At 38.6% G+C, this 22,727-nt stretch overlaps 1 protein-coding gene across 1 annotated transcript in view; it reads right to left on the bottom strand.

The window, feature by feature from the left end:
• LOC114358440 (probable 2-oxoglutarate dehydrogenase E1 component DHKTD1 homolog, mitochondrial) overlaps positions 1–22,213 on the bottom strand; it is a 29,829-nt gene extending 7,616 nt beyond the window's left edge. The window contains exons 1-14 of the mRNA XM_028312408.1: positions 21,967–22,213; positions 21,424–21,550; positions 20,803–20,968; positions 20,257–20,473; positions 18,618–18,779; positions 18,213–18,286; positions 17,190–17,303; positions 15,998–16,111; positions 9,658–9,765; positions 9,004–9,161; positions 5,505–5,640; positions 5,124–5,255; positions 1,227–1,329; positions 566–723 (exon numbers count right to left, since the gene is read on the bottom strand). Of these exons, the coding sequence (XP_028168209.1) occupies positions 566–723; positions 1,227–1,329; positions 5,124–5,255; positions 5,505–5,640; positions 9,004–9,161; positions 9,658–9,765; positions 15,998–16,111; positions 17,190–17,303; positions 18,213–18,286; positions 18,618–18,779; positions 20,257–20,473; positions 20,803–20,968; positions 21,424–21,550; positions 21,967–22,090 (1,893 nt within the window). The 5' untranslated portion in view covers positions 22,091–22,213. The remainder of the gene's footprint in view (positions 1–565; positions 724–1,226; positions 1,330–5,123; positions 5,256–5,504; positions 5,641–9,003; positions 9,162–9,657; positions 9,766–15,997; positions 16,112–17,189; positions 17,304–18,212; positions 18,287–18,617; positions 18,780–20,256; positions 20,474–20,802; positions 20,969–21,423; positions 21,551–21,966) is intronic.
• Positions 22,214–22,727: the final 514 nt, after the last annotated feature.

The raw sequence follows: 22,727 nt of genomic DNA, 5'->3' as shown, positions 1-22,727 counted from the left end.
ACAATTTATTAGTTTTTATAGTCACCAAAGAAAAGTTCTGCCATCGCATACTTATGATCCCCTGCGGAGTAGAGAGTTCTGAGAACTGCTAAACGATAGTTGGAAAGTCCTAACTTTTTTCAGCTCGTTGAAAATAATTTAACCTGTTGCAAACTAATCTAAACTTCTAGCGAATTGATTTGCTCTAGTTCAATTAGTTTCTGTAGTTTCAATTAGCAAGATGCCTTCAATTAAACTAAGTAAGGCTGGGTTGCACCACCTTACTTTAACTTTGTCAAACGTCAAAAATCTGTCAAACTCCATACAAAAACCACCGGTTATCGTTATAGTTACGGTCAAAGTTTGGTGGTGCAATTAAGCCTAAGTATTTTTGAAACAATGTTCACTCAAAGCGTTTTGGACCTTAACACAAGGGAAAACAGTTCAAAATATGGTGGGGACTATATTCCCATTGATGTTAACGGTTAATATCGTTGTTACCCAGAGATAAACTAGTAATCATTCTTTGATCATTACCGGTACCACAAAATAATAATAAATACAACTTTTATTAATAATACCTTACCTCGAGATACCCTTTCTGGTCCTTATGTATATTGTTGAGTGGCACGTATATCTGCTCAGTCTCCTGGTCCACCAGCATGGCGTGTCTGTGCGAGAACGTTCCCCTGCCCACGTCTTCCCCGCTCAGTCTTACGTTGTGGCCTTCCATTAAGAGGGAACCTGAAAGATACAATTTTGGTGAAGAGTTCTGTAAAGTTCTCGATAATGAGGATGCGAAATTGTCTATTTTCATTCGACGGAATTCATCGTCATCATCATTGTTTCAAAGTTGAACATAGGCCTCTCCAAATGATTTCCATAATGAACGATTGGTAGCGGCCTGCATCCAACGCCTTCCTGCTACCTTTTTGAGGTCACCGGTCCAATCAATGGAATTACACCTATGCAACATATTTAGTCAAATGATTTGGGATAAAAAATTAGAAAGAAAGGATGTCATATTCATTGAAGTTTTTAAAATGGAAGGATAAGTCAGGTCTTTGTCGGGCTTTAAGGCTAACTTCGTCAGGTCCAGGTAGGTCAGGTCTTTAGGTTTTATTTAGACGAAGCGTTTGTTTTTCAGTTCAAGTAGCACATTGTAGAGTCAGGATCCATAATGATCTAAAGTAACTAATAATAACTAATTAGGATCTTTATTAATCTAAAGGAAAGTAATGTGTTACCAAAAGCCAAAGCTTCTGCAGTCGCCCAATCTAGGTCCTTTCCTTCGGTTACTTTATTGAGACGGTTCTTGATATGTGTCTTCGCTAGATGCTGGTGGGTGTTCTGAAAGAAACGAATACAAACATGTTTTTATTACAAGCTTTATATTGACTTCACATGTTAGTATGTGTGGGACAAATCTTGCAACTGAATTTAAGACCACTTCTCCTCAACCGATTGAGCTGAAATTTGGTACACTTATGTAAGTACGATGACAATGCAATGTTATGGTACCATTGAGCTGGTCTGATGATGGAGTCAGGAAGTGGCCATAGGAACTCCTAAACGAAACGACGGCATCGCATCGAGTATGGGTTCGTTGGATTTGTCTTTTCGAGCAGCTTAGTGCTAGATGATGTCCAGGGTCATGATGATGGATTAGGGAGGTGGCCATAGGAACTCCTAAACGAAACGGCAGAAACTCATCGAGTTTGGGTTCGTTGGATTTTACTTTTCGAGCAGTTTAGTGCTAGATGATGTCCAGGGTCCTGATGATGNATAATATATTTAATTGATTTCGAGATGTTCACTTTTTACTATATTGAAACACGTCTTTGACTAATGGTGTTTAATGAACAACTGAAGTAAAAAAGTAAAAAAACAAAGCGTCAAAATATAAAAAACATTCCAAAAGAAAAAATACAAAAAACGCATATAAAAAAGGTCTGTCGCCAACACAGTCTTCAAACTTACTTCTAGCATTAGGATATTTCTCCAGCTCCTTCTGCAGGCCCTGTAGAGGGAAGGGGCTGAGGGCCTCCACTCTCACGATCGCGACGTCCTCAATGCCTACCTTCACTTAGCAAACAGCCGTCCATTAATGGATGACAAGGAACGAAAATCACGATCTCCTGCTTATTCTCCCAGCCTCTGCCAGCTATCTTCTTTATCATCATCATCATCATTTCAGCCATAGGACGTCCATTGCTGAACATAGGCCTCCCCCAATGATTTCCATGTTGATCGATTGGTAGCGACCTGCGTCCAGGGCCTTCCTGCTACTTTTATGATGTCGTCGGTCCACCTTGTGGGTGGACGTCTCATGCTGCGTTTTCCGGTACGCAGCCTTCACTCCAGAACCTTGCTGACCCATCGGTTGTCAGTTCTGCGTACTATGTGCCCTACCCATTGCCACTTAATTGCTTATCTTCTTTATATCTGCAGATAAAGGTATGACGGTCTTCAAACTTACTTCTAGCATTAGGGTATTTCTCCAGCTCCTTCTGCAGGCCCTGTAGAGGGAAGGGGCTGAGGGCCTCCACCCTCACGATAGCGACGTCCTCGATGCCTGCCTTCACTCTCTCTTTGTGCAACTCGTAGTAGTGCTTCCCGCAAACAAGGATCACTCTTCTCACTTTAAGGGGGTCTGCTATTTTGTCTCCTGGAATTTAGAAAGAAGAAAGAAAAAAATGTTTATTCAGTATCATCGACAATACATTTGCAATACTTAACATTGTTTAATAAGAAGGTAATTACAATGATACTGAAAAGGTATCCACTCAGCATGGTGTCGTAGCATCTCAGTAGATAATGCCACGACGCTGGTCTTCCGTGGACACCCAAACAGGGAGAGCACTACTGAGCACAACAATTGCTTATGAATCATGATGCATAATAATATAAATACCTCATAAATACGTTACATATTGTACACCTTATATTTAACTCTATTAACCAATTTAAACATTGTTTTATGATTTTATTTCGGATTTAATGAGATTTGCTAACTATTGGTACATTTGTTGATAATTTGCTGAAAATCTAAATAATCTATATATATGTTACAGGAAATGTATGTATTCTAGGAATTGTATACTATTCCTAGGAAATGTATACAATTCCGAAGCTATTTAGGAAATGTATAAAATATTGCTTCAGAGATTTTTTAATACGCACATATCCTAGGACATGTATACTTTTCCTAGGAATTTTATAGAATTCCAATATTGTATTAGGAAATGTATAAAACTAAGCTGCACAAGCGCGGTCGTGTGATCGGGTGCCTCTCAGTACGCCTAAAATTTCCATTAGCCAAACCACATTGGCCGATAGGTACTTTTAACTCACAACTATAATTGTTTAGCCTGAAAGTTGTTTTCGCACTATTATACTTTGGCTGAAAAAAATATTTGCCTATTGGCATACCTTTCTTTCGGCATCACGCATATTACGCTGAAGTATTGGAAAACCCTAATTTTAACATATCTTTTATTAAACTATTATTGGCATGAAGGTTTTAGTACTCCTGTAGCTGGATAACAAAGTCTCGGTTAGGTTAGGTTAGACTTGCGACCTTACACATACACAGCGGCCGCGGCGCGGTAGCGCCATTTAAGTTTCGGAGAAAAAAAAGAAATCTTAATTACATTTCCGATTGCTGTTTAGGAATTGTGTAAATTTCCTAGGAAATGTGTCTAATATAATTTACATCACACATTTCCGGGTGATTTTAGGACTTATACACAAATCCTAGGAATTGTATACAATGACGGATTTCATACATTTCCTGTAACACGGTACATGTCTGTACCGTCCGAAATGGAAAGCAGGGCCTCGTACTCGCCGGCGAGTACGGTGTAACGAGCTACTGTGTTGTGGAGTAGTTGGCGTGCTTAAGGCAGTGATGTCTGTGTTCAGAAATTCGGTAATAGGATCGTCCGGGTCGTCTAGGACATGCCTAGGTCGTCGGTATTGGGCAGCGACATCTTTCTGGGGTGTATACGTGGCGGCGCTAACGATAAGAGGGTTCTTGTGGTTGATCGCTTTATCAAAGTAGCGGCGAGAGGCTTCTTTCATAAAGTGATCAATCGATAGGATCTCGAAATCTCTATGGAGATTCGTGTTATGCACGAACCACGGGGCATCCGCGGCTCGGCGTAAGAATTTATTTTAGAGGGTCTGGAATTTCTTAAGGACTGTGCAGGAAGTGTGAGCAAACTGACTGGCGTAAGTCAACACTGGACGGATGCAGGTTTTGTAAATTGTCAACTTATTTCTAAGTGACAATTTACTTTTCCTTACAACTAGGTGGTAGAGTCGGTGGGTGTAGTGGTTCACACGGCTCAAGACGCGTCTGAGGTGCGAAGCGAACGATAATCTCTGGTCGAGGGTGACACCTAAGTACTCTTCCAAGGAATAGTTTGGTCAAATAAGGTGAGATGGGTGGGGGACATTAGGACGAGTGCGAACCGGAGGACGTTTCGCAGACAACAAAGCCCTAGAAAAGTACACTGCTGCACTTTTTTCGGGATGTACCTCAATACGCCACTTCCTGAACCATTCGCCTAATTGTGTGACTGCGCGTTGGAGCGCCAAGATGACGTAATTCCGATTACGTCCGGACTTGTAGAGTGCGGTGTCGTCCGCAAAGAGGGCTAAATCCGTATTCGGATATTTGGGGATATCATTGACGTACAATGAAAAAAATTATAATAAAAAAAACTTTTTTAAAAACAAGCTTTATCCTGAAATGCAGTTGTACTGAAACGTAAAAAATAATTGTATGCTTGGTTCAAAGAATTTCGAAAGCTTGTATCGCGCATGGAATTTATTCCTCTTTTTTTCTGTTTGCGCTACAAGCTTTCGAAATTCTTTGAACCAAGCATACAATTATTTTTTACGTTTCAGTACAACTGCATTTCAGGATAAAGCTTGTTTTTAAAAAAGTTTTTTTTATTATAATTTTTGCACTTAGCGTTACTCCGGAGAATAAACAACGATATTGTACGAACGATATACTAGACACTAGAGGGATCTAGGATCTAAATAAGTTCTGAAAGGTTTTTATGTAATATTTTGAAAATATAGAGTCTGAAATTTATCGGTTTTCTTGAAGATATTGTTTTACAAGTACTTACGAAATCGCTTGGCGTTTGAACTGAAGCATAACCAACTAATTTGAGAAGACCGATATCGACTCCTGTGTCCCAAGTTTCGACAGCGTGTGGAGCTGGGTTCATTTTGGACCATTGTTCTTGATAATACGTCACCTAAAATTAAAATAGTGGAAATTATTTGCTATTCATATTTTTTGTGCAATTTTGGGGTGTGTTTTATTAACGGTTGAATCATGAATGATTCACTTCAATGTTAATTTGACTGTATTCTTCGTTGCTATCGAATAAACAAAAACATATTAGTAATGTCCAGTACAATTTCATACCTAGGTAGGTAGTCAGTATTAAAACTAAAGCAAAATAGTTATTTAAATATTCTATTATGTGGGGTATTTTACTTACCTCAGGTTTGTAGGAAGGCACAGATTCGTATTGCGACTGCAAGTATTTGGCATATTCAGTTGAAATGTTGTTAACTTCCTCCCCCGAAATGACTCCTTCTGACACAAGTTTGTCAGCGTACAAGTCCGGAATCGACCTAAAAATTTGGTAAGTTACTCACTCACTATATCAATATTAAATATCATACAAAAGAATCTTACTAAAAAAACTTCGAGTTTAATGTAGTTCGCTTTTGAACAACGAGAGCTTATTTTATCTCATCATCATCATCATTTCAGCCATAGGACGTCCACTGCTGAACATAGGCCTCCCTCCCCCAATGCTTTCCACGTTGATCGATTGGTAGCAGCCTGCATCCATCGCTTCTCTGCTACCTTTACGATGTCATCAGTCCACCTTGTAGGTGGACGTCCCACGCTTATTTTATCTACGCCAGAAAAAAGAAGGGTTATTTTTTCAGGGTATGTTTATTTCTTTGGCAATCTGAAGTCTTGATAAATCGACGATCTAGTAAAGGTCGTACAAAGCATTTGGCATCTGGGCAGCNGAGATCCACGCGCACGAAGTCGCGGGCGGCCGCTAGTTTGGTACTAAAAATAGAATGATACACATTGACAATATAAAGCAAAAATAAATATTTGCCTCTAAGGCTTTTTTAATGTTTTACGAGTATGAGCTTTTAACTGCGCTTTGAATCAAACATTTGGCTGATGCACAAAAGAAGCGTTGCCTAAACCTACTTTTATTGATTCTGAAGCAGTTCTTTCAGTTGACTGTGTATTCTTGTAGCAATAATGACAATACGATACGATTACGATAAGAGAAGTGTCAGAAATACAATTACTTTTATAGCCACTTACGAAAAGTTTTGCCATCGCATATCATGATCCCCTGCGGAGTAGAGAGTTCTGAGAACTGCTAAACGATAGTTGGAAAGTCCTAGCTTTTTCAGCTCGTTGAAAATAATTTCACCTGTTGCAAAACTAATCTAAACTTCAAGCGAATTGATTTGCTCTAGTTCAATTAAGTAGTTTCAGTAGTTTCAATTAACAAGATGCCTTCAATTAAACTAGTAGTATATTTGAAACAATATTCACTCAAGTAGTAGTAGTTCACATAGTACGCAGAATAACCGGCCGATGGGGCAGCAAGGTTCTGGAATGGAAGCTGCGTACCGGAAAACGCAACGTGGGACGTCCACAAGGTGGACCGACGACATCATAAAGCTAGCAGGGAAGCGCTGGACGCAGGCCGCTAACAATCGATCAACATGGAAAGCATTTGGAGAGGCCTATGTTCAGCAGTGGACGTCCTATGGCTGAAATGATGATTCACTCAAAGCGTTAATGGCTTTCATTGTTTTTGAACCTTCAAGGGGATTCAGTTCAAAATATGGTGGGAACTATATTTCCATTGACGTATAAAGGGTTGATATGGTTGTTAGCCAAAAATAAAGTAGTAATTATTATTTGTTAATTGCCGGTACTTTTATTAATAACACCTTACCTCGAGATACCCTTTCTGGTCCTTATGTATATTGTTGAGTGGCACGTATATTTGCTCAGTCTCCTGGTCCACCAGCATGGCGTGTCTGTGTGAGAAGGTTCCCCTGCCCACGTCTTCCCCGCTCAGTCTTACGTTGTGGCCTTCCATTAAGAGGGAACCTGAAAGATACAATTTTAATGAAGAGTTCTGTAAACTTCTGGATATTGAGGATGCGAAATTGTCTATTTTCATTCAACGGAATTCATCGTCATCATCATTGTTTCAAAGTTGAACATAGGCCTCTCCAAATGATTTCCATAATGAACGATTGGTAGCGGCCTGCATCCAACGCCTTCCTGCTACCTTTTTGAGGTCACCGGTCCAATCAATGGAATTACACCTATGCAACATATTTAGTCAAATGATTTGGGATAAAAAATTAGAAAGAAAGGAAGTCATATTCATTGAAGTTTTTAAAATGGAAGGATAAGTCAGCTCTGTGTCGGGCTTTAAGGCTAACTTCGTCAGGTCCAGGTAGGTCAGGTCTTTAGGTTTTATTTAGACGAAGAGTTTGTTTTTCAGTTCAAGTAGCACATTGTAGAGTCAGGATCCATAATGATCTAAAGTAACTAATAATAACTAACTAACTAGGATCTTTATTAATCTAAAGGAAATAATGTGTTACCAAACGCCAAAGCTTCTGCAGTCGCCCAATCGAGGTCCTTTCCTTCGGTTATTTTATTGAGACGGTTCTTGATATGTGTCTTCGCTAGATGCTGGTGGGTGTTCTGAAACGAATACAAACATGTTTTTGCACTTAGCGTAATCCGGGGAATAAACAACGATATTGTACGAACGATATACTAGACACTAGAGGGATCTAGGATCTAAATAAGTTCTGAAAGGTTTTTATGTAATACTAGCTGACCCGGCGAACTTTGTTCCGCCTTAATGGCAATAAATAAGCAGACTTTTTTATTTCAAACGGGATAAAAAGTATCCTATGTCCTTCTCCTGGCTCTAAACTACCTCCCTGACAATTTTCAGCTAAATCGGTTCAGCCATTCTTGAGTTATAAGTGGAGTAACTAACACGTATAGATTTTGAAAATATAGAGTCTGAAATTTATCTGTTTTCTTGAAGATATTGTTTTACAAGTACTTACGAAATCGCTTGGCGTTTGAACTGAAGCATAACCAACTAATTTGAGAAGACCGGTATCGACTCCTGTGTCCCAAGTTTCGACAGCGTGTGGAGCTGGGTTCATTTTGGACCATTGTTCTTGATAATACGTCACCTAAAATTAAAATAGTGGAAATTATTTGCTATTCATATTTTTTGTGCAATTTTTGGGTGTGTTTTATTAGCGGTTGAATCATGAATGATTCACTTCAATGTTAATTTGACGGTATCCTTCGTTGCTATCGAATAAACAAAAACATGTTAGTAATGTCCAGTACAATTTCATACCTAGGTAGGTAGTCAGTATTAAAACTAAAGCAAAATAGTTATTTAAATATTCTATTATATGGGGTATTTTACTTACCTCAGGTTTGTAGGAAGGCACAGATTCGTATTGCGACTGCAAATATTTGGAATATTCAGCTGAGATGCTGTTAACTTTCTCCCCCGAAATGACTCCTTCTGACACAAGTTTGTCAGCGTACAAGTCCGGAATCGACCTAAAAAGTTGGTAAGTTACTCGCTATTTAGTAATTTCAATCAAATATCATACAAAAGAGTCTTACTAAAAAACTTCGAGTTTGATGTAGTTCGAACTTTTGAACAACGAGAGCTTATTCTACCGGAAAAAAGAAGGGTTATTTTTTCAGGGTATGTTTATTTCTTTGGCAATCTGAAGTCTTGATAGATCGAAGACCTAGTAAAGGTCGTACAAAGCATTTGGCATCTGGGCAGCGCAGGACNTGGGCAGCGGAAATGCTTTGTCCACTTCTGGACAAAGGGGAGGCTTTTCTTTGGCTGAAACGAACGAACCAAATAACATAAATCTTACTTCCTGCTCCGTATAAGTTTGTACAGCAAGGGATTGGTGAAAGTGGGGTCATCAAGCTCGTTGTGCCCCCAGCGCCGGAAGCAGTTGTAGTCGATGAATACATCTTTTCTGAACTGCCGCTGGTACTCGAAGGCTATGTTCGTTGCTTTTGCTACTAGCTGTGAATTGGTAAGTAAAGATAAATAATATTAAAGCTACTGTTTACGTACGTAGCGTCACTTCATAGACGGTTAGTCGTCATTTTACACTTGGTGTAGGTACGCTTGTTTGCTATGAAATAGTTGAAGGAGCGCTAATCAAAGTCGCGCTCACTTATCACTCACTATATCACTACCGTCGGCAGTGTTTCATACTCTTTTGTGTAAGTTGCAAGCAAGTGTACATTACACATTGATAGACGAATAAAGTAACGCTACGTGGACAATAGCACTTGGTACGTTATAGTAAACAACCTCTGCAGCTAACTTCGCCACAATAATTGTCCAGCGGTCGACGAGGATTGAACTAACATTCCTTGAGTCTTGAATAGGCAGTCCAACACTACTATACAGCTATTGTTGCCTAGCATTAACTAACTATGTATGTACATACAATATCGTATTCATTACCAAAGTAGAGCTTTTTTAAATGAAAAGCAATGAATATCCAGCATACCTCTGGATGGTCCCCATTGACGTGGATGACTGGCGCGGCGATTGTCTTCGCTAAGTCGGTCACATACCGGCACGAGCGTCCCCTAGCCGCCGGCAGCGTGAAACCCACCTGGTATTTCATAGCTTTTATTGTACACAATTCACGCTAAAATTGCATTTTATTTACCCAGTTGCATAGGTCGTGCAATGAAAGTTGAGGTGGACACAAACTCTACTCACACTGATTTGTTCATACACAACATACAGTACTAGCTTTTGTCCGCGGCTTCACCCGCGTGAAATTTTTGATTATCACAGATCGTCATAAATTATAGCCTATTTGTTATTCTGGGTTATAAACAAAAATACTGTAAAGTTTCATCAAAATGTTTTTAGTAGTTTTTGCGTGAAAGAGTATCAAACATCCAGACATCCATACAAACTTTCGCATTTATAATATTAGTAAGAGTAAGATTAGTAAGATACGCAAGACTTCAGCTTGACAAGCGTATACAGATACAAATCTTTGCTTGTATGGTCTTTGCTCTAGGCGTTATTTCTATTGGCGGATTTTATTTGCTACCTAGTCTATTCTACCTCTCTTACTTTCTAGGCCCAGACTACTTAGCATATTCGTCGGCCGTTTGGTGTAGTAGTTCAGAACGGACTACTATGCCGAGAGGTCCCGGGTTCGATTCACGGCCGGGCAGAAATTGAAATGATGAATTTTAATTTCTGTGACGGTTCTGGGTGTTACTATGTATAATATGTAATGTATTTAGAAAAAAAAGTATTTAAGTACGTTTATATCCGTTATCTAGTACCCATAGTACAAGCTTTGCTTAGTTTGGGACTAAAGGCGCAGTGTAAAATGTACAAGGATATTTACTAGAGGTACTAGATATTAGAGGTACTTTTTTGTAACAAAGATTTATAGTCCCTGTACACAACACAAAACTGACAATCACAAGATATACCAAGACCAACATCATGTGGCGGCACCACAATTTATGGTCTCTATTTATTGCTGAAAATATTATTTTCTATCCAGGAAGGAGAGGACAGTTGATACATAGCAAACAATACATTAATGAAGCCATCAGAACCCAACTTAACGAAATGTTTCTGGCTGTGACAGAGATGGATGGAGCAGACATATCGTTATAGCGTCATATTGTATGTTGGGGACATCTGTAGCAAAAGTAAGTGGCCAGTTAATAAGCTTCTTGATAATAACACATATTACTTTGACTCCATTTATGTACCTGTCTGGTAGTAAAAGATTATTTAGGTTAAAAGAAAATGATTAAATAGCGCCTTGGTTAACTTTTTAAACTCTCAAATGTGGCAGATTTTTTGTAATTTTTATATCGGAAGCCGGTATTAAGCTACAGTAGACGAGTTAATTGGCAAATCACATCTCGGTAAGTTACTCGTCTACTAGAGTCTTAATTGGCACAACATCTCGGTATTATGGTCCAGTATGAAGTTGTATTAAGTGCGAATTTGCTACAAAAGCCGTTATACTAACTTGATTGTTGACCACAACATGGAGTGACCCGCCGACGTTGAAATGCGGTGCTTGAGACAGCATAAGGGTCTCCTGGTTGATTCCTTGGCCCGTGAAAGCTGCATCACCGTGAATCTGAAATAGATTTCATGTAATAACTTATAACACCACCTGAAACTCACACACTATTTAGGTAATTAAAAATAAAGTGACTGCTTAGGTAGATATTACGAGACTATTCCCACCTCTCGTTCCCACCGCTGCAACTTCTGTGTAGCCAGGATCTACAGCTTGACCCAACCCAACCAAAAAACTCAACCAGTGAAGGTCAAGTTTGTCTAGGGGAAAAGTAAAACTGTCATTGGACCAGCTACGAAATTAATCAGAAGAACACAGGACGAGTTTGAAGTTAAGGTTCGACTTTCCTAGTTAGAAACCTACTAGTCATTTTGTTTATACTTGAACGAATTAGTTACGTCTTTCACTACGAGATATTATTAAAAGGCTTTATGGTGTAAAATGAAATTATATTGTAAAAATAAAAATCACATTACATTGCTTTTAGTTCAAGAGTACTTACGAGTAGAAAAGGTCAAGAGGGAAGAGAAAAAAGTGACAGTCGTAAAAACACAAAAAAGTAAAAAGAAGTTTCTCGCCGGCCAGGCGCGCGGCCAAGGAGTTTAGTCGCACTTAAGCGACCTTTACAATGAGGGCTGTCGTTTTTATACTTAACAGTTGGCACCCCTGGCGATTGACAGGACCTTACTCTACAGTGGCGCCATCTTGATGAGTGCAAATGCGATAGTCCTCCTACCACTTTAGCGCTCACCAGTTAAGCAGTTGGTGCCACTGTCTTCGCTACTAGCAAGTGACAGGACCTTACTCTACAGTGGCGCTAACTGGTGAGCGCTAAAACGATAGCCCTCATTACTAGGCCGTTATATTAGACTATGGCTGAGATGATGATGATGATGTTATATTAGATAGACCTGTACAATAACAATAATGAATAAATCTTACCTGGACGTTTATAACCTTGTCTCCCATGACGGTGGATCCATCAGGGGAGTAATCCCCCTCTTTCAGTAGCAGCTGCCTGGACCTGGCTTTCCCCATGGATACAGGGTTAGCAGCCTGAGACAAAAATATTCAATTTGGAAAAAAAAATCCAATTTATAAACATGACTAATAGATACTTTGAAGATTGGACTAGAAAAAACTGGCAATTCAAGTTATAAAATTTAAACAAAGTTCGTTCATCAATGACCAAAATTAGCCACGATACTAAAATAAATAATATTTTATTGAACTAACAATGCATTTATCATCTGTTTGGGAAGAACTAAGTTTATCAATCACTTGACAAAGTAATTAAACAAGTTTAATGATTTTGTATTGACATAGACTCTACTCGGCATAGTATTATAAGAAAATTGGAAAAAAATCCCGATTATTAGAAGAAAGTTTCCCATACATACGTAAGTGTGGTATAAGATCTTGTGTCTTCACAACTTTGACGATTCTAGGCCAATGGGATAAGTATATCTCATGATGGGTTTTATTTAAACAGTGAATGACAAAAATATAAGGCATATTATCGGTTGTATTGACTCAGAAGTTCTATTTTCCACAGCTTCAAACATATACCCACGCGTTCTTGAGTGAAAGGGTCACAACTGTACGGCTAGCACGAAAAACTTTCGAGTTCGAATCGTTTGCGTATTCGAATCGCCATCAAAAGATTGAAAATTACAACTGCACCCTTGTGAACGTGTCGTAAAGTGAACTTAGTATGAGAAAGTTGCACGAAACTTTTTTTGAGAATCACAAATTGTCACGTTATCGTTTAATTCGAAGGTTTTGTCAAATACGCAAACGATTCGAAGACGAAAGTTGTTCATGCTAGAGATACTGGTCTTAACAGCCAGAAATAAGTGTCACACACTAATCTCATAAAGGTTCATTTTTTCCTTTGAAGTACGGAACTCTAACTTACCTCCAAGTGCGACGGGTTGTTGAGTAGACAGAACCGGACGGATTTTCCATTTACGGCGATATCCACCGACGCACCTGAAATTGAAATACATTATTTGGCAAAATGGACGGCATCGGGAAATCTGTTTATCTGTTTGTGACTGAGTAAAAACGCGGTTTGTCCGGGACGATGGGTTTCGTTTATTAAAAGCGGTAAAAGGCGTTGGGAATATAAAAGCCTTTTGGAAATAAAACGTTTTTGTCAAAGATTATTATCGAAAAAAAATGAGTAGGTACTTATACTTATTATACTTAGGGTGAGATACACAGATGGTACACTATTCGAACACTAGTATTTTATAATTGTTTAACTTTATAAAAACTGAATAATTTTTCTTAATATTACCCAAGCGTGGAACCCGTTTCGTAAAATCCTTTCTTAGCGGATGCCTACGTCATAACATCTACCTGCATGCCAAATTTCAGCCTGATCCGTCCAGTGGTTTGGGCTGTGCGTTGATAGATCACTATGTCAGTTAGTGAGTCACCTTTGATTTATATAATTTAGATAGCTATTGAGCACAGGCCTTTTAAAATTAAGACTTTCAACAGACTTTCAATGGAGTTCCTGATAAAGATTACTCTCAAATTAACTTACTAAGATGGGTAGAGATATCACAGGCAGCGTTGGCTTCCAATGGGAACTCGGGCTGGCCACTGAACTTGTGAAAGATCTTCACTGGAGGACACTGGAGTAATCCACTGAGGACATTCAGCTTGCCTCTGTGAGCCATGGCTAATATAACTTGCTCGACGCCCTCTGTAAAGGGCGAAGAAAAAGTTTTTAAAAGTTGGATAGGATAGACAGACTATGGTGTGTGTGATGTACTAAAACGTGCATAATACCATATTATGAAATGAAACCCATTCAAAATAAAAAATCATCATCATCATCAGCTCAGCCATAGGACGTTCACTGCTGAACATAGGCCTAGTCAAGAAGCTTAAGAAATCAAAAATAATCGTCTCAAAAAGCGCCTTGTTCTCCTTCTTCTACCTAATCATGAATAATCCTTCTAATTTCTTTTTTTTTCTTAAAACTTCCTATAGCTTTACATTTTTAATTCTCAATGGCTTATTGAGAATTTTATATTATTAAATTTTAACATTAATCTACTTAATTTACTTCCTCATAAGTAAAATGTTTAAGTTTGTTATTGAAAGTTATCCAAAGTTACGAAACATATAAAAACTGCGCTCGGCAACCCGCCTGCCAAGCGTGGTGAGTACTGGCAATTCCCCCACAATGAAATACACAAAAGCAACCAGGCCCCCAGTCTCCGGTGGCCCCGCTGTTCCTGGCTACGGTAGCGGTCAGGGTGACAGCGGGGCGGGGGGTGCTAAGAATCTCCGGAGGCGGACTGGCTACCCACACCAACGACGCGGAAACGTGGCCTCTCACTATAGGCCTTATACAGAAGCTCAAAGTTGCACAGCGTGCTATGGAGAGGGCTATGCTTGGTGTTTCTTTGCGAGATCGAATCAGAAATGAGGAAATCCGTAAACGAACTAAAGTCGCTGACATAGCCCGACGGATTAGCAAGCTGAAGTGGCAATGGGCAGGGCACATAGTNTCCTGCACAAATAAGTTTGGCACATTGACAGTTTTAGTATGGGAAATATGTCAAAATGACAAGACTATTCGTCAGTTAAAAGATATCTGACGATTGAAAAATCAGCTCTAAGATAGTAAGATTAGTAAGACATGCAAGACTTCAGCTTGACATTCGTATACAGATACAAATCTTTGCTTGTATGGTCTTTGCTCTAGGTGCAATTTTTACTGGCGGATTTTGTTTGCCACCTAGTCTATTCTACCTCTCTCACTTTGCTAGGCCCAGACTACTTAGCATATTCGTCGGCCGTTTGGTGTAGTGGTTCAGAACGGACTACTATGCCGAGAGGTCCCGGGTTCGATTCACGGCCGGGCAGAAATTGAAATGATAAATTTTAATTTCTGTGACGGTTCTGGGTGTTACTATGTATAATATGTAATGTATTTAGAAAAAAAAAGTATTTAAGTACGTTTACCTATATCCGTTATCTAGTACCCATAGTACAAGCTATGCTTAGTTTGGGACTAAAGGCGCAGTATAAAATGTTTACTAGAGGTAGGTACTAGATATTAGAGGTACTTTTTTGTAACAAAGATTTATAGTCCCTGTACACAACACAAAACTGACAATCACAAGATCTACCAAGACCAACATTATGTGACGGCACCACAATTTATGGTCTCTATTTGTTGCTGAAAATATTATATTCTATCCAGGAAGGAGAGGACAGTTGATACATAGCAAACAATACATTAATGAAGCCATCAGGACCCAACTTAACGAAATGTTTCTGGCTGTGACAGAGATGGATGGAGCAGACATATCGTTATAGCGTCATATTGTATGTTGGCGACATCTGTAGCAAAAGTAAGTGGTCAGTTAATAAGCTTCTTGATAATATTGTGACTCCATTTATGTACAAGTATTTGGCTGACAAACATTGAGTTTAGAGATAGTGTAGAAATACCTAATTGTCTGGTAGCAAAAGATATAATATTAAATAGAGCCTATTGGATTTTTAATTTTATTTAATTGGCACAAAATCACATCTCGGTAATGTGTCACAGTAAGATGTTGTCCACCTAGTGGTGGACCGACGATCTGGTAAAGAAGAGCCTGGATGCGGGCAGCGCAGGACCGTGCATTGTGGAAAACCTTGGAGGAGGCCTTTGTCCAGCTGTGGACGTTATTTGACTGAAACGAACGAACGAACGATGATGTTGTATTAAGTGCGAATTTGCTACAAAAGCCGTAATACTAACTTGATTGTTGACCACTACATGGAGTGACCCGCCGACGTTGAAATGCGGTGCTTGAGACAACATAAGGGTCTCCTGGTTGATTCCTTGGCCCGTGAAAGCTGCATCACCGTGAATCTGAAATAGACTTCATGTAGTAACTTATTTGCTTTATAACACCACCTGAAACTCACACACTATTTAGGTAATTAAAAATAAAGCGACTGCTTAGGTAGATATTACGAGACTATTCCCACCTCTCGTTCCCACCGCTGCAACTTCTATGTAACCAGGATCTACGGCTTGACCCAACCCAACTAAAAACTCAATAAATTATTTCTATTTCTATTTCTATTTCTATTCTATTTCAACCAGTGAAGGACAAGTTTGTCCCGGGGAAAAGTTTAACTGTCATTTGACCAGCAACGAAATTAACCAGAAGAACACAGGAGGTTTTGAAGTTAAGGTTCGACTTTTTTAGGTAAGTAGATACTGGTCATTTGGTTTATACCTGAACGAATTACGTCTTTCACTACGATAAATTATTGATTGAAAGGCTTTATGGTGTAAAATGAAATTTTATTGTAAAAATAAAACTTACATTACATTGCTTTTAGTTCAAGAGTACCTACGAGTAGAAAAGGTTAAGAGGGAAGAGAAAAAAGTGACAGTCGTAAAAAACACAAAAATGTAAAAAGAAGTTTCTTGCCGGCCAGGCGCGCGGCCAAGGAGTTTAGTCGCACTTTTAAAAGCGACCTTTACAATTTTACTAAAGCCTGGTCCGTGAGCACGTAGAATTTTGTCCAATGACCCCAAGCTACCCATCCTTATCGCTCGCGCGTAATTATGTTGCTGTCGCGCTCGCACACTCACTGCGGGCGCCCGTCGCACAGTCGCGACAGCAATATAATTACGCGCGAGTGATAAGGATGGGTAGCTTGGGGTCATTGGACAAAATTCTACGTGCTCACGGACCAGGCTTTAGGCCGTTATATTAGACAGACCTGTACAATAAGAGTAGGCGCACACCGTTGATTTTTCGTCGGCCGATAGTTTAGTCGGGCTGTTGATCAGTATGGGCATGTATCCCATACATGCCCACACTACGCCGATTCGATTTGGCCGATTCTTCATACAAATTAAAATCGGGCACAACTATCGGCCGACGAAAAATCAACGGTGTGCGCCTACTCTAGCAATAATTATTAAATCTTACCTGGACGTTTATAACCTTGTCTCCCATGACGGTGGATCCATCAGGGGAGTAATCCCCCTCTTTCAGTAGCAGCTGCCTGGACCTGGCTTTCCCCATGGATACAGGGTTAGCAGCCTGAGACAAAAATATTCAATTTGGAAAAAAAATCCAATTTATAAACATGACTAATAGATACTTTGAAGATTGGACTAGAAAAAACTGGCAATTCAAGTTATAAAATTTAAACAAAGTTCGTTCATCAATCACCAAAATTAGCCACGATACTAAAATAAATAATATTTTATTGAACTAACAATGCATTTATCATCTGTTTGGGAAGAACTAAGTTTATCAATCACTTGGCAAAGTAATCAAACAAGTTTAATGATTTTGTCTTGACATAGACTCTACTCGGCACAGTATTTTAAGAAAATTGGAAAAAAGTCCCGATTATTAGAAGAAAGTTTCCCATACATAAGTACGTAAGTATTCAAATTTTAAGTTACTTGTGGTATAAGATCTTGTGTCTTCACAACTTTGACGATTCCAGGTCAATGGGATAGGTATATTATATCTCATGATGGGTTTTTATTTGTATGTGAATGACAAAAATATAAGGCATATTATCGGTTCTATTGACTCAGAAGTTCTATTTTCCACAGATTCATACATATACCCACGCGTTCTTGAGTGAAAGGGTCACAACTGTACGGCTAGCACGAAAAATTTTCGAGTTCGAATCGTTTGCTTATTCGAATCGCCATCATAAGATTTAGTACGAACACTACAACTGCGCCCTTGTGAACGTATCGTAAAGTGAACTTATTATGAGAAAAGGTTGCACGGAACTTATTTTGAGAATCAAAATTGTCACGTTATCGTTTAATTCGAAGGTTGAGTATCGAGTTTTGTCAAATACGCAAACGATTCGAAGACGAAAGTTGTTCATGCTAGAGGTACTGGTCTTAACAGCCAGAAATAAGTGCCACACACTAATCTCATAAAGGTTCATTTTTTCCTTTGAAGTACGGAACCCTAACTTACCTCCAAGTGCGACGGGTTGTTGAGTAGACAGAACCGGACGGATTTTCCATTTACGGCGATATCCACCGACGCACCTGAAATTGAAATACATTATTTGGCAAAATGGACGGCATCGGGAAATCTGTTTATCTGTTTGTGACTGAGTAAAAACGCGGTTTGTCCGGGACGATGGGTTTCGTATATTAAAAGCGGTAAAAGGCGTTGGGAATATAAAAGCTTTTTGGAAATAAAACGTTTTTGTCAAAGATTATTATCGAAAAAAATGAGTAGGTACTTATACGTATTATACTTAGGGTGAGATACACAGATGGTATACTATTCGAACACTAATATTTTGAAATCTCTTCAACTTTAAAAATCTGAATAATTACTCTAATTATTCAGATTACTCTCAAATTCACTTACTAAGATGGGTAGAGATATCACAGGCAGCGTTGGCTTCCAATGGGAACTCGGGCTGGCCACTGAACTTGTGAAAGATCTTCACTGGAGGACACTGGAGTAATCCACTCAGGACATTCAGCTTGCCTCTGTGAGCCATGGCTAATATAACTTGCTCGACGCCCTCTGTAAAGGGCGAAGAAAAAGTTTTTAAAAGTTGGATAGGATAGACAGACTATGGTGTGTGTGATGTACTAAAACGTGCATAATACCATAATTATGAAACGAAACCCATTCAAAATAAAAAATCTTCAACATCATCAGCTCAGCCATAGGACGTCCACTGCTGAACATAGGCCTAGTCAAGAAGCCTAAGAAACAAAAATAGTCGTCTCAAAAAACGCCATGTTCTCTTCTTCTACCTAATCATGATAAATCCTTCTAATTTATATTTTTTCTTAAATCTTCCTGTAACTTTACATTTTTAAAGCCATTGAGAATTTTATATTATTACATTTTAAAATTAGAGTAAAACTTCTTCGTTTATTCCTCATAAGTAAAATGTTTAAGTTTGTTATTGAAAGTTGTCCAAAGTTAAATAAACTTTCGATAAAACTGGATTGGAACAGATTAAGGAAACGTAAAACTTTCTTATCGAATTAAATAAGTGTATTTTCCCTAATCACTCATTTTTATATCTTTCCAAATAGAATACTTGTTCCGGGTAGAACTTATTAAAACTCACGGCATTTCGCTTCCTCGTTATATTCCACGTCAAATATGAAGGAAAACATTTCCAGCTCAACTCTTTCCCTAACAAACTCGGTGCGACGTCGAGTCCCAGTATTTTCAACTCAAATAAATAAGTTCGCAGGTGCTGCTATGGAACTTTCAGAGCATTGCATCTTGATATCGAATGTAGGTACTCGTATATGTTAGAAATTCTGATGTGCTTTGAAAATCAATGTTTGGTTTGAATAATTTCAATTTGGTCAAAATAATAATATACATTACATGTATAAGTATTATTATTTTGTGTCATGTTTTCCTTACCTAAAAAGGATTCTATTACTAAATTAAACTCTAGTCTGCCTACAGTTTAGCCGATTATTTAAAGTTTCAATCACACCAACGCGTGCAGATCGCCATCGCCGGCGCGATCACGGCGCGATCATAGGGAAATGACAGGTCGCGTTCTGTCATGGGTCGCGCGACATGTCTTTGGCCTTTGATCGTACGCGTTGGTGTGGTTGAACCTTTACTTGTGTGGTTTTGACAGAGTAGAATAGGACTATCCCCAGTGACTCTTTCCGTGGATGTCGAAAGAGGTGAAGACAGAGTTAAAACTAAAAAAAACTCATTAAAACTCATTGATTTCTGTAAATAGGCTTAAAAAAAGCACTTTTACACGTCCCAGTATTAACCCTACCACTGCTTCAGGACAATGGGCCAGTGCTGAGAAGAAGCAGCGCAAGAAACTCAGTCACTCACTATTGTAGTTTAGGGATAAAATGCAAACATCAGGCCTCCCCAACCAATCTGGCCAGCGCGTGGAGAAGATTTTTCCTACAATTTTTTCTCCCAAATAAATTATAGAGCATCGACCGTCATCCTGCAGTAGAGACTAAATGACTTGATGATAATGATGATGTTATTAACTAACCTGAAGTAGTAAGCTGAAACATTGTCGAGAAGAATGTTAGAAGGGATTCTGCTCCTTCTCCGCAATACCGTTTAACCGTAGGATACTTCACGCCCAGAAACTTATCCCACGCTTGGGAATGCAGCATCTCCTTCGCAATCTCTATCCTTCTTTCTTTTTCTAGGGAGTCCGTGGAACTCTCTATCCTTTGGGCGAACCATTCTCTCTCGGCTTCTGTCTGAAAATATAAAGTTACTCAAAATTGTTTTATAGTTAAGAAACATTTGTGGTTTAGCAACTTCAAAGTAAAATTTACTTTCGAAATACTTGATTTTTCAGGTGAAAGAAAAACTGACTGCCTCATTTAAGATTTTAAGTTGGCAAAACATCTACGTTCCTTCGTTCGTTCTTGTGTTTTAGCCAAATGACCTCCACATCCAAGTTGGAGGCTTGTCCATACTATGCCTTCCAGGTCGTGATAACTTACGCGAGAACTTTTCTGCCCCAAAGACCATGAGCTTTACATCCTATATTGCTAAACTTGAAATAATTTGATAGATGGTTTACCTCTAAGTAAGCGAATTCATACGATATAGGACCACAGTAGATCTTCTCTAGCTCATGCACCAGACTCTTGACAGGCTGGCTGCCGAAGTAACCGTAGAGAAGACTGACGTCTACTGGGTCTTCTGGCGAGAGACCGTATCGGGCTGCATTGAGCTCTTTGATGTCTCTGGAATTTAATTTCACAAATAATGGCAATATTCATGACAAAGTTTAGTATTTAATTGACAAGAAGCAGTATTAAACAATAGACATGGCTAGGTTTATCTTCAACGAGTTAAAAGCGGCTGAAAATTTCCTGAGTGGGTTAGGAAAATGGATTTGTGAGTTTTATTTGTTCCTCTTATATCCTACCCAACATAACAGAAAACAGAAAAATATGTTCTTCTACCCAACACGAGTAATAATACTTCCTATCTACTTAAAATTGTTGAATGTTATTTGCTGATAGATAAGAAGAAACATACAATTAAATACACAATGTTATTTACAAATATTTATGTAATTATATAACATCTAATGTATGTAATAGTTACACTAACGTAATGTTTGTTGTTATTTTAAGAAGCGCGACGCACCAAGAAGTAACGCTCTTGATTGAAAAGATATTTGTTTCGTATTTACCTATTTTCATTTTTATAGTCTACATTGTCTATGGCAGCTTTGAGATGTCCGTGAGTGCGGTAGGCATTGACTAGTTGTTGCGCCCGGCAGTTCTCGTACCTCCGTTTTAGCACTTCTGCAGGTACATCTGAAATATTTAGCATTAAAGCGTATAAAGTATTTTAGATAAATTAAATATGTAAGAACTTTATGTGAAAATCTTTTGGCAAATATAAAGTTTAATTGGTAACTCTATGTGTGTTATAATATGTAGAATGCTGTTTGTTTTCCTAACAATAAAATAAAATAAAAGACTTATTACTGTTTCACTAAACAAAACATGCTTTGTATTCACGTTTTCAAAGAATTCTTTATGCACGGTACGGTTCAGTATGTAGAGTCGGCATAATTATAATAATTAGCATTCAGGTTATTCGTCGGAATTTTTGTTAAAAGTAGGTATACATAAAAATAATTAAACATTCCCAAACAGGATAACTATCAGTTTAACATCAGTTACGACTCGACACCAACTTCACACTGATCAAATAAGAACAATCATACCGGGTTCATTCGCTCTCCTCGGTCGATGCCCGAACACTCCAACTCCCGAATGGTACTTCACACGACGAAACCAACTCTCCCTGAACACAACATCACTCTTACACACTCTAAATACACTCAACATCGTCACAATTATGGTAGACACTCTAAATTTAAATCATGCTCCATCCAAGGTCGTTTAGATCAACATGCGCAGGAGTGCCCGAGCGCGTAGCCGGACCGGCACTGGCGCAGAGATAACTTGTTTACGAAGTATTGTCGTAATAATTGGTTATGTCAACGATTTTTGATAAGAAAACGATTATTTCGGCAGCGTTTAATGATTGTTGAGATATTTACCAACTATTAGGTGTAGATGTTTCAATGTCAATGGTAGAGTGCGTGACTCTACTGATAAAAACATAAATGTCGGTCTTGCTGATAGTAATCATAAGTTTCTACTGCAGTAAAAAATTTAAAAATCTTAGCAGGACACATAGGTATCCTACTTATTCAAAAGTTCAAATAACTGAACGGCTCTAGAAAGAGTTTGTAAGCGCCGATTTTTTTAAAGGTTATTAATTTGTTATTACACAAATTACTAATACTCCAGTTAGCCCCTCGTACTAAGCTAAATATGCTTGCTAGCGGATCACGAGTCGGCCAGTCCGACCCCTTCACCATTCGGCTATCGTGGGTTAAGAAATTGTTATTTAATTTAATTTTTGTTGAAGTTATTTAATTTCAATGGATCTATTAGTAAAGTACGTAGCTTTAGCAAA

The sequence above is a fragment of the Ostrinia furnacalis genome, unplaced genomic scaffold (genome assembly GCF_004193835.3).
Source record: "Ostrinia furnacalis isolate ACB-3 unplaced genomic scaffold, ASM419383v2 OfSCF3952, whole genome shotgun sequence".
Taxonomy (NCBI): Eukaryota; Metazoa; Arthropoda; class Insecta; order Lepidoptera; family Crambidae; genus Ostrinia; species Ostrinia furnacalis.
The sequence above is the reverse complement of the archived record's forward strand: the minus strand, read 5'-3'. Positions and strand labels throughout refer to the sequence as shown.